Source organism: Sitophilus oryzae, unplaced genomic scaffold, assembly GCF_002938485.1.
Source record: "Sitophilus oryzae breed Bouriz unplaced genomic scaffold, Soryzae_2.0 scaffold_1440_pilon_pilon, whole genome shotgun sequence".
NCBI lineage: Eukaryota > Metazoa > Arthropoda > Insecta > Coleoptera > Curculionidae > Sitophilus > Sitophilus oryzae.
In genome coordinates, this window is record NW_022146105.1 from 6,746,153 (window position 1) to 6,759,612 (window position 13,460).

The following is a 13,460-nucleotide window of genomic DNA, read 5'->3' on the forward strand; positions in this document are numbered from 1 at the left end:
GTCTACGTCCCTCCACCTTGCCTTGAATTATGAGTCTTTGCATATTGTCCGGACTTTTCCTCATTATATGTCAAAAATATTTTAGTTGTTTTAGTCGGATTTTACAGGAAAGCCTGTTAGTAATATTAAGTTCATTTATAATGGAAACGTTTGTACGGCGTTCAGTCCATGGGATACGGAGCATACGTCTATAACAATACATCTCGGTAGCATCGATCTTCTTACGTTCCGCCTGCCTGAGAGTCAACGATTCGCAGCCATACGTCAATATTGGGAGTACCAAACAGTTGACTAGCCGGTTTTTGGTGGCTCTTGAGATCTGGCGGTCTTTCCAGATCTTGGTCAGTCTCCCAACAGCTACCTTTGCCATGTTGCACCTACGCTTTACCTCTTCTTCCGATGTGCCTGTATTTGTCAATAGTGATCCCAGATATACGTATGACTGAACGACTTCAAAGCGGTCGATATGACTTATATTTGGATTGTTGTTATGTTGCCTATCAACTATCATGATTTTGTTTTTTTGCGTATTTAGTTTCAGACCGAGCCGATTGCTTTCGTTTTCTACCCTATTTACTAAATTGATTAACTCTTCTTGACTGCTAGCGAGTAGTGCTGTATCATCTGCAAAGCGTAGATTATTTATTTTTTGGCCATTTATTGAAATGCCTCCTTCCCATGTTTCTAGCGACCTTCTCATTATGTATTCTCCGTATATGTTAAATAGTTGAGGAGACAATATACACCCCTGTCTGACTCTTTGTTCGAGGGAAAATTCCTTTGAAGCTGAATCCAGTATTCTAACTGATCCTGAAGTGTGCTGATACAACTGGATGATAAGTGAAATAAGGTGTTGCGGTACCCCCACTTCCTTTAAGATTTTCTACATGTGATGCCATCTGACTTTATCGAAAGCTTTTTTATAGTCTACGAAACAAATATAAAGAGAGATGTTCAATTCCCTTGCTTTCTCTATGATTTGGCGCATATTCAGAAGATGTTCCTGAGTGCCTCTGCCCTTGGTGAAACCTGCTTGTTCTGCTGGAATTTCTCTTTCTAGAAAAGCTTTCAGTCTTTCATTTATAATTTGCAACATTACTTTACTGGCATGTGAGATGAGGGAAATTGTATGACAGTTGCTGCACTTATGTATGCTCCCTTTCTTGTGGAGAGTGACAATGGTGGAGTGTGTCCAGTCGTCGGGCCTCATATTCAATAATATGACGGCCCATGAAATATAATAATATTCATATGCTAACGTAAACCTGGTTAATCGTGGAGTGTTGATTTTTAAAGCCAAATTGATGATTGAGAATTATATTTTTTTCTTTAATGATTGGTTTTAGTCTTTTCAGTAATAGTTTTTCAAATAATTTAGATAGTGTCGGCAATAGTGATATTGGTTGAGACGATGTTGTTTAATGGGGTGGCTTTTCTGGCTTAAGGATTATTATTAATTCAGCCACTTTCCAAAGTTCTAGTACATACATATTTCAATATAAAAAAAGGATTGATTAAGTTAGAAATTTTGACCAATGTTTTTCTTGGTAGCTCTTTTAAATTTTGTCCATTAATAAGGTCATAATCTGGTGCTTTTTTTAGATTGATATTGGTTTTTATTTCTTGTTTAATTTCAGCTGGTGTGACAAGCGGAATTGATTTATTTTCCTGCCCGCTAACATGAGGAAATGTAATATCTTCCTCTGCTATATTAAGTTGGAATACTTCTTCAAGGTTGTCCGCAAATCTTTCTGCCTTTTTGTTTTTTAAGAAGGTATGTTCGGCAATATTTCTAGATGTCGCACAAGCGTTCCACAAAGTTTGGCACGAAGTCTTGAACCACAAACTCAAAATACTGCTTCCCGCCCAGTACTTCAGAATTAAACAAGATGATGTTTACTCTTACATAAGAAAACTTCAAGCAGGTGTACCGCAAGGAAGTGTATTGGGATCAGTCCTTTACCAATTATTCATCAGCAATCTGCCTACATTCAATAAAAATGCTGTTACTGCTACATTTGCAAATGATACTGCAATTTTATCCACCGCAGACAACAATACCAAGTCAACCGAAAAGTTACAAATGGCCGTCGCCGAAATACAACGCTGGACACCAAAATGGCGCCTTAAATTGAATGAAAAAAAAAAGAGGATATCGACTTCACCAATAAACGAATCGAGTAAAAGCCAATATATGTAAATCAACAAGTAGTTCCTTACGATAATACAACTAAATAGCTTGGTATGACACGTGATTCTAAACTCAGGTAGAAAAAATGCAAAGAAAAGAAACGCATGTAAAGAAAAAATGCAAAGAACTGAAATTAAAGTACAGGAAAATGTACTGGTTACTAGAGCGATGTTTAACCCTGTCAGTATATAATAAGCTTTTGCTTTATCAACAAGTCCTGAAGTCAATATGGACTTATGGTATTCAACTCTGGGGTTGTACCAAACAAAGCAACCAACATATTATCCAAAGATTCCAAAATACGGTACTACAAGGTATTGTAGACGCAACGTGGTACATTCGCAATGACAATCTACATAGGGACTATAAGTGGATGATGTCGACAACGTCATCAGGAAATATACCTTAAGACATGAGGAGAGGCACATTAACATCGAGGCCCACCAGCTCCTGGATGGTGTTGGATTAGTTAGAAGAATGAAAAGAACAAAACCATTTGAACTAATGAAAAGTGTTACTACAGCCCAGGGCATTCTAACATAGTGCTGAACAGAACTCACAGAACCAAAATTATTATCATAGGATTAGTGTTTAGTATTTTAATCGTAGCAAATTAAGTCAAAGACAAATAGCTTATTAGTGTAATTTTACTAGATTGCTATACTACTCGTAAATTGCCCAAGGGTGATTTAAAAAATATTCTAACGTATATTTCCTTTCAGGTGTAATGCTAGATATGTTTATGAATCTCGACTGCTACTTCCGTCGAGAATTAGTAGCTGTAATGAAAAAATATTTGAGTGATGATCTAATTATACCACTCAATTCAACTATCTTTCAAATGGACCAGGCTGAAGAAGCATTTAGATTCATGACCTCTGGAAAGCATACAGGCAAAGTAATGATAGAAATCCGGAAGGAAGAAAAGATAAATATTGCTCACAATGCTACGCCTGTTCTGTATCCATGTATACCGAGGTGTGTACTTTTAGTTTTGATACTCTTTAACTCAAGACCATTTGTTCGTTTACTGGCCAAATATAAACTAGGTTACACATTTTCATTTTTTTGTTAATTAAGTATAAAGTTAGTTATTTGGTGACAACCTGTACAATATTTTCTGTCTTAGATATTACTGTGATGGCACGAAGACTTACATAATCTGTGGAGGACTGGGAGGATTTGGATTAGAACTAGCTGACTGGCTAGTACTAAGAGGATGTAGAAACCTAGTTTTAACGTCAAGAACCGGAATCAAAACTGGTTACCAAGCATACAGAATATCGTATGTTTTGTAAAAAAAATCTTTATTTCTTTATCACAAACTTTATTTTCTTTTTACTATTAGAATATGAAGATCGTACGGTTGTACCGTTTCCATTTTTACTGATGATATAACCACAGAAAGCGGCTGTGAGAGTTTAATCAAGAAAGCCATTTATCTTGGACCTGTGCATGGTATATTTAATTTAGCTGTTGTGGTCCAAGATGCCATTTTTGCAAACCAAACCGAGGATATGTTTAAAATAAGTTTTGGTCCTAAAGCCAGAGCTGCTGAACATTTGGACCTAGTAACGAGAATGCTTTGTCCAAACCTGAGGTTAGGTTAGGTTAAAATATGTTAAGATAATGATAAAAACTTTAAAACATCTGAACGTCCTACCAAAGAGTGCAAAAACTAAAAAAAGTAGATATCATTATTCGTTTTTGATATCTTGGCAAAATGAAATTTGTCAAAACTTTTCTGTAATAGACTTTCCAAGAGGCACGTATAACATTTACTTTGAAAGTAGGGAGATACAATTGTGTTAGCTATTTATTTATATTTTGGTGTAAATATTTGATGATACGCTTGCTTTAGAGGTTCAAAGAAAACCAATAAATACTCGCAGATATTTAAATTACACCCATCAAATCACAGACTACATATGGAAAGGTGTACTACAAAATTTATATAACATAAAAAAAGAAGATCATTAAATTAAATTCAAACACACAAGAAAATATAATTATATTTGTATAGAATATTCTATATTATGTATGTCCCCGGATTGTCTTTACAAGAGGATTTTTTTATTGACAATATTGACATATTGAGAAAAATGTTTTCTTCATAAAAAAAATTTGCTTGTTCTAAAATGGTTAATCCCGTTTATACTTTTTCAAATTTCTATACCATTTTAAAGAAGATTAAGGAAAACATGAAAATATGGTGGATTTTTTTTCCTAAAAGAAAGTCCAAAAAAATTGATTTAAAATTTTATGATGCTTTGATGATTAAAATGCTATTTATGATTAAAATTGATGCTGATTTAAAAAAGGCATTCATTCTTCCCAAAGAGATATGTTTTATAAATCAAAAAGAAGGAAGACTTTGAGTCTTTTCTTCCTTTTCATTTCTTTGCCGATGTTAAAGTATCAGATTTTGCTTGTGTTCAGATAAAGTATAAATTTTTTGCTTCTTTAATATTTTAAAACAACAAAAAATAGTATGTTAATTAAAATTCTATGAATAAAAGTCTCTCAAAGAATGAAAACGAAGTTATATTACTCTAGAAACGCGTTTTGATCTTTAGGAAGAAATTCCACCATATTTTTATGCTTTTCATAATTTTCTCTAAAACGGCATGAAAACTTGAAAAATTATAAACGGAATTAACCATTTTAGAATAAGCAAATTTTTTTATGAAGAATGCATTTTTCTCAAAATGTCAACAATAAAAAAGTTTTTCCTCTTGTACAGAAAATCCGGGAACATACTGTATACGAACAGGTACGATTTAAAATAAATGCATTTTTAAAACACAAAATAAACTTAAATCCTTATTTATTAACACAAAACTGACAAACTCAGTACAGCAGACGAAAAATGTACTAATCAAAACACAATCCGAATGTGGAATAAGAAAAAAAACTAAACAATACACACAAATTTTAATAAATTTTATTCCCCAATTTCATGGACATACTACCTATATATAATACAACAATTTTAATTTTTCAACAAAAAAAAGATTTGGAAATATGGATAAAAGGATTTATGACATATTTTTTTTATAAAAAATATATTTTTTAGAGATTTCGTTATGTTCTCTTCATATTATGTCTCTTCAGTTTTCTGTGGAAGAGGAAACGCTGGACAAACAAATTACGGCATGGCAAATTCCATTATGGAAAGGATCTGCGAAAAAAGAAAGACTGAAGGTTTACCAGGATTAGCCATACAGTGGGGAGCCATTGGAGAAGTACGTAAACTAGTAGCAACTTGATTACAGATATATTTAAAAAAAATAAAAGTAAATTAAAAAAATTCAATGTATCGTGTGGCCATCTAAAAATGGATACCATGGGTGTGGCCATCTAAAATATAACTTTTCAATATCTTTCTTTGTTAGACAAGTTGAATCAATGGAATTTTTCTAACGGACAAGAAATACTTAATATAACCGGACAACATTAAACATTACTTAACCGGATAACACTTAACATAACATTTAACATATTTGGTAAGTTGTATCCATAGAGAAAGCCTAACATTTACTTTATAAACAATTAATGTTTGGGTTCTAACCAAAATTTCTCTTGACGGAAGATAATCAAAAACCAAAATGACAATTCTCGCAAATTTTGAAGTATAATTACTGGAAAAGTTTGATAACTTTTTCTGTCTTTTTCTGCTAATTGTAAATGTCTACCATTAATTTTGACGTTCTAAATGCTTAGATTGAAATTAAAGGAACAAACTTCTACCCTAATTGAAACCATTAATTTATTTCACTAATTGCGAGATTCTGAATGAAGCTATAGACATTATTTAAAATTAAAAAATATTTATATTAACCAGGTGGGATTAGTAGCTGATATGCATGACGAATCTATCGATATAGAAATAGGAGGCACAGTACAACAGAAAATTGCTAGTTGCTTAGAAGTAATGGACATTTTCCTAAGACAACACGAATCTGCTGTAGTTTGCAGTACAGTTGTAGCAGAAAAAAGATTGGAGCTGGTGTCTGATGATATGGTTGGTGCTGTAGCTAGTGTTTTGGGTAAGTTGTTTTAAAATTTAGGAATTGTAAATATACTTTTTGACAGTAAACATAATTTATATATCGAGAAGCGTTACCCAGAGTTCCGAAAATTGTTCTTTCCATTTTTCTATCTGAGATTTTCACTGCAATATTATGTGTGGATGTATGGGGTGTCCCATTTTCGTGGTTTTTTTGTAAGGTTTCTTATTTATGAGATACAAAGATGCGGTTTTTACATCGCTGTGCTATTTTTTTATGAAACTAAAGATTCTACACACATATTTGTCCTAGCCCTCTTAGTTCCTGAGCCCTCTTAGAATGAGTCTTACAGAGTTTTTCAGGTACAACTAAGTGGCGTAAGTAGACTTTCACTGGGAGCTGGTTATTCTTGAACCTTATCCAAACTTATGTTTTTTTTTAAATACGATATCCTGTATATTGTTTTCTTACTTTATTTGCTTTGTTATAAGATTTCTTCTAAAAATATAATAGACTTTTAGTATATACAGGGTGTCCGAATATGAAATACTACGTATTTTTGAAGTCAAAATAAGTTCATTGGACACAATTTATCTCTATAAAAAAGTGCTTTAATTGGCCGCTTGAATATGCATATTGAATTAATTTTACTAAACATTTTTAGTTGAATTAAAGTCTACTGTACATATAGAAATTGGTAGGGACCCAAAAATTACTTACTTACTTACTTACCAAAAACCAAAAATAACCCGAAATATTAACAATACCATATAACCCAAAAATTAACAAAAAAGTGAAGTACTACCTTACCCTTTATTTTTTATATAGACCAGTAGGGTAGTTTGTTTATCTCAAAATTTACCATTTCATTTGATCTGATCTATCGCGTCTAATTTGCAATAAAACAAACTTTAGAAGTAACATCGTGTTTTATTAAAAATTTCGAAATTTCTCGAGATACCTACTCTTTCATTTTAGTCGGGAAGTCTCGACTCTCGAGAGATAAAAAATGCCTAGAAACCCTACCCTGTGTCCATTAAGTAAGGCATTTATTTTAAAAACCAGAAATACATCTTTGAAACTATTTCTTAAAATGTTGCGTCAAGCGCACTATGCCTAAAAACGATTGAATTGAAAATTATTTCAAATTAGAAAGTCAAACAATTATTTTAAATAATATAAAAATGTATACTTTTGCTTCGCAGGCATCAAAGATATAAAAACCATTTCGATGCAAGCTACATTAGCGGAACTTGGTATGGATTCGATGATGACTGTGGAAATTGGACAAACGTTAGAAAGGAAATTTGAGGTGTTTCTGACGCTACAGGATATTAAATCCATGACTTTCACGCGGCTCCATGAGATACAAGACGAGAGAGAATCGTCTTCGAGTTTAAGTATAACTTTATATATTTTTATTATTAAAAAAAACTCAAAATTGAAGTGAGCATGCAGTCAATAATCACCACACAGGCTAATAAAACTACTTTTTCAAATTGTCAAGCTTTCGAGAATTTTATTCCCATCATCAGGACAGTTTCTAAAATGTATAAATAAAAAAGGCATTAACATTTTAAAATTGTATAACAGAAAAAAACAACTTATAGCCTAAGAGCTGACGACATATTTAGAGAACATATTTTAGGCAAGCTAGAATAACTAAAAATGTATAGTTTATTAACTGGTGACCCCAGAATCCTAAGTCTGGCTGGGGGGTTGGGGGTATTTTGCTACTGCGCAACCCATAACATTTGCAAAAAAATAAATCCAAAAAACATTCTTTAGGCAACTTAAAATTTGTTTATTCTTAAATTTTCGCGTCTATTTAACCTAGAAATAAGTATGCCAGACTTTCTTTTCGGGTTTAAAGTGTAACCGACCATTCCAAATATGTTTAATTATTATACCTGGAAAACATACTTTAGGCATTCTAAAATTTTTACAGCGTGTTTATTAGATGATATTAAAAAATATGTGTTAATTGCCAGACGAATTCAATGGGATTTAATACTTGCCAGACGCGAATAAAGATTTTAAATGAGCGCGATAAGAAAGTCTTATGAGTATCTATAAGCCCGAGAAAGATGCATCCGGTCGGCAGCCGATGCGGCTGACGTAACAGCATTTTGGAGTCGTAAAAACTTTAAAAAGACTAACTAATATTGAATAAATAAAAAGAAACATTTTTTAATAAAAATGTATGATTGAAATCCTTTCAATAAGAAGACTTTTTAATATAATTATTTTTTATCTGAAAGAATAAAAAGACGAATAATTATTTAAAAATTAGCATAATATAAAATATATTTTTTCAAACGTCACAAAAGTATAATTATTATTATACTTTTGTAACATATTATATTATTATCAATTTTTGCTACCTGATTGACAATAAAAAAGTTATTTTAACGCCTAAGCATAAAAGTAAAGCACTTTTACTTACTTTTGAATCTAAATAGATTCACAATGGTGATTCACAATCTAGAAAGATTAACAATAGTACTTTAATAAAATTCCAGAATACTTATTTTTTTAGCACTGTACATGGTACCCTTTTTCGGGACTACGTTTTCTGGTAAAATCACTCCTTTAAATTTTAAACCATGTTGTTGGCGCACTTTTAAAAATTCTTTGCATTTTTGAAGTCTGCCTTCATCAAAAACAATAACTTTGTCACTAGTAACTTTTTTACAAACTACACAACTTAAATGTTTTTTATCCATTGTGATTTAGTAGTTAGTAGCGAAATTAGTAGTTACTAAAATATTTATTTGCAGTAATTATTCTAAACTATTTACACTATGCACGTCAATATTTAATTTATAAATACATATTTGTACATGGTAACTTAATTCCAACAAAATAATCTCTGAATTAAAAGCCTGCAAATAATTGAAACCGAAAAAAAATTGTTTTTATGAAAATTTGAAGTACACCAAAATACACCTCAATAAACTATCTTTCTCGCGCTTATAGATACTCATAAGACTTTTTTGTTGCGCTCATTTAAAATCATTATTCGCGTCTGGCAAGTATTAAATCCCATTGAATTCGTCTGGCAATTAACACATATTTTTTAATATCATCTAATAAACACGCTGTAAAAATTTTAGAATGCCTAAAGTATGTTTTCCAGGTATAATAATTAAACATATTTGGAATAGTCTGGTTACACTTTAAACCCGAAAAAAAAGTCTGGCACACTTATTTCTAGGTTAAATAGATGCTAAAATTTAAGAATAAACAAATTTCAAGTTGCCTAAAGAATGTTTTTTGGATTTATTTTTTTGCAAATGTTATGGGTTGCGCAGTAGCGAAATACCCCCAACCCCCCAGCCAGACTTAGGATTCTGGGTTCACAAGTTATTAAACTTTATTTTTTTTGTTATTCTAACTTGCCTAAAATATGTTCTCTAAATATGTCGCCAGCTCTCCGGCTATTACGACTGAGTCAATTAATAACAATTTATTAATTGATACAAGAATTTATTACACACTTTAATAGTGTAAAATAAATTCAATGGGTATATTTTGATATTTCGTGATCATGGATGGTTGTTGTTTTGCAAAAAAACGTTACAAGAAGTAAATGTCATTATATATAAAAAAAAATCTTTTGATAATGAGAGTTCTAGAATGTTCATTGCGGAACTTTATTAAACAGTCACTGTTTGATCGAGCTCGGAACAACAATGTATAACTTGTTTTAAAAAAAGTAATGTCGTTGGATATGTATTTTAATATTTTACATAGGAAATTTTCTTGTATTCCAATGTCATATGTTGCTAGTTTTAAGGCCTTTTTGTGCAGAGGATTTTGTTTTTGCTAATAGACTCAGTCGTAAGTTGTTTTTTCTGTTATACAATTTTAAAATGTTAATTATTTACTTACTGCCATTACTCGCTGACGAGTATTTGACACGCATCAGAAGATGGTTACGCAAGGCGTTTCTTGTCATGAGCTTTTCTGTGACTGAAAAGCCCGATACGTGATGTTATCTCTCTTCCGCACTCCGGACATTGGAAAATCTCATTACTTTGTTGCCTCTTTACTTTTTGGTTGTCGTTATTAACTGAATTTACAACTCTCCTCCATTGCGTTCTATTGTGCGCTGCCTCCTCCCACTGATATTACATACTTATCCCCTTAAAGGTTTGATGCAAAACATCCTTGTATCTTTTGAGTTGTCCACCCGGTTTCCTCTTACCCTCTACAAGTTCACCGTAAAGAAGATATTTTGGTAGGCGGTTTTCTTGCATCCTGCATAAGTGGCCAGCCCATCTTAAGCTAGATGTAGTAATCATGACTTTAGCGCTCTGGCAGCTTGCTTTTTCAAGGACTAATACGTTTGAGACATGGTGGTACCATTTGGTTCTTAACAGTTGTCTAAGGTGTCTCTGTTGCAACTTGTTTAATGCGCTCGTGTGCCGGCGCGGCGGTACGACTCCCAGGTTTCACTTCCATATAACATGGTGGGGATTATTACTGCTCGATACACTGCAAGTTTCGTTCTTTTGCTCAAGTCATGATTGTAGAAAACCTTGTCTTTTAATTTTAGAATGCTCTTGAGGCGCTGCTGGTTCTGTGCTGAATTTCAGAGTCGATATTTGCCTTTTCCGAAATCAAACTGCCGAGGTAATTAAATTCGGATACATATTCCAATAGTTCTTCCCCGATTTTTATAGCGCTGTTATGATTCTCCGGGGGAGTCCGGTGGACATGATTTTAGTTTTATCGATGTTCAGTTTAAGGCCCAAAGTCTCGTATGCCCAGGTATATTTGTTCAACATTTCCTGTAATTGCTGTAACGTATTTGCAACTAGAGCGCAGTCATCAGCGTATTGGAGTTCTGTGATGAATTTTATACGTATTTTTGCACTGAGACTTTTTATGTTGAACAGACCGCCGCCGCGCTGTCGCGTCGTATATGTATCTAATGCCCAATCCTCTTTCCTGCAGTTTGCTGTCCACTATAATAGAGAGCGCTGCCATGAATATATTAAATAAGAGAGGAGCTAGGACACATCCTTGCTAACTCCTGTATTTGTCAGGAAGGGATCGCTCAGTGATCCATGATGTGACACTCTCGACTTGTTATCATGGAGGCTTTTACATACAGTAAGAAATTTGTTGGGCACTTCGAACCGTTTCGAAAAAGTCTTTTTGCCACGTTAATGCCTTTTTTTATTTATACATTTTAGAAACTGTTCTGATGATGGGAATAAAATTCTCGAAAGGTTGACAAATTTGAAAATGTAGTTTTATTAGCCTCTGTGGTGATTATTGATTGCATCCTTACATAAATTTTGGAGTTTTTTCTTAACTTAGTCAGTTATTTTTGTATATTACTTTCTAGAGCTATAACTCATGATACAGTCTCAGGGCTTTGACAAAAGCCAGTATCTGAGACGGTTTTACAGAGGTGAGTTTTCGATCTCCGATCTCAGTCGTACCAAAGTTTATGGCACGAATGGTTGTCGTCTCGGCCGAGGGGTGTCTCACTTGAGAAAAAAGAGATAAAAAACTTTTATTATTGACATTTTGGGAAAAATGGATTTTTCTTTAAAAATTTTGCTAGTTCCAAAATGGTTAATTCCGTTTATACTTTTCAAAATTTCCATACCATTTTAGAGATAATTAAGAAAAACATGAAAATATTGTTGATTTTTTTCTAAAATCAAAAGTCCCGTTTCTATGATAATATCATTTCGATTTCATTCTTTTATAGTCTTTTATAGTTGGTTATTATTAATTTTCGTTAATGTCATATTGTAACCCTTTCCGTAGTACTGAACTAAATGAATTTTGTGTTTTAATATTTTAAAACAACAAAAAACATGACGTTAATTAAAATTCTATGAATAACAATATATCAAAGAATGAAAACAAAATTATATTACCATAGAAACGCGTTTTGATTTTTAGGACTTCAACTTAGGAAAAATCAACCAGATTTTCATTTTTTTCTTTCTTTCCTCTAAAACGGTATGGAAATTTGAAAAAGTATAAAAAATTTTAGCACATGCAAAATTTTTTATGAAGAATGCATTTGTCTCAAAGGGTCAATAATAAAAAAGTTTTTCTTTTTGTAAAGACAATCCGGGACGTACGGTACGGACATTAAGAATATTTTTCTATACTTAAGACACACATTATTCTTCAAATAAGAATTATCATAATATCATAACTTCAAATATATTATATCATCATATTATTATTCGTCTCATTCGAATATTAAATTGTTTAATGATGCGTAAATCTGCGGATTGATCCGTAGTTCTGGTAACACTGTTTCCGACAACTAACCACTCTGTCGACTAAAAGCAGATCTACGATACAATATTATTTACCTGCTACGATGTAATCTGCGCGCAGCGGCGCAGGGCGAAACTAAATCTCGGACAGGTTGATTACTGGCGACGACGGTATCGCCAGCTACATCTCAGACAGGTTTTGTGCCACGAAACCGGCCTTAACATTGCGCATCATCTTATTTTTTCAATCGGAGAAATTCATTTCCCAGTCCTCAACTTTGACGCTGCTTTTTTTCAGTCGTATAGTCGTATGGTATAAAGCGACATAAAACATTATTCTTTTATCATTATTTCTATAACACCATCATTATTTTAGGTGTAAAGAAAGAGCGAGCTCTGACAGATTATGAAATGATTCTTAGTCGTCTCACCGATCAGAATAAAATTGATATACCAATAATGTCTCTTGAGGGTAAAGCATCGAACAAATCAATTTCAGACAGCGTCATTCTAATTCCTGGAATAGCAGGAATCATAGGAGAACTAGAACCACTTTATAAACAATTAGAAGGCGAATTGTATGGCGTGCAGTTTTGCAATAAAAACGAAAAGGACACTATTGAAGATATAGCTTTAACATACCTTGAGGTGAGACATAAGTAAATAAATAACAATGATTTATTGTGTAAAAGTACAAAAGTTGTAATTAAACATAAGATGTAAGCCATTATGATTATTGTTAGTTTCCAGTAGTTAGTACGCAGAAAAAAAAATCATGGGTGTTTGGATTGTTTTAGCAACGGAGTTGGATCTTCGATCTTAGTATACAAGAACAATGTCGTTTTTGAATTATAAAATGCTACTTTAGTGTTAGTGTTCATAAAGCATCGATGGATTTTATGTGCAAAGTTATCAATAAAAGGAAACCTGATATATTTAGTTCCAGGTTCAACTAACGAGATACCCAGCTTTTTTAGATTTGTTCTTGTTAATACATCGGTT

General features: G+C 32.7%; 1 protein-coding gene across 1 annotated transcript in view; it reads left to right on the forward strand.

Moving 5' to 3' along the window:
* Positions 1-13,460, forward strand: part of LOC115876592 (fatty acid synthase-like) — a 66,489-nt gene that overhangs the window by 49,592 nt on the left and 3,437 nt on the right. The window contains 7 exon segments of the mRNA XM_030892412.1: positions 2,914-3,169; positions 3,321-3,476; positions 3,540-3,791; positions 5,268-5,436; positions 6,036-6,240; positions 7,407-7,601; positions 12,835-13,106. Of these exon segments, the coding sequence (XP_030748272.1) occupies positions 2,914-3,169; positions 3,321-3,476; positions 3,540-3,791; positions 5,268-5,436; positions 6,036-6,240; positions 7,407-7,601; positions 12,835-13,106 (1,505 nt within the window).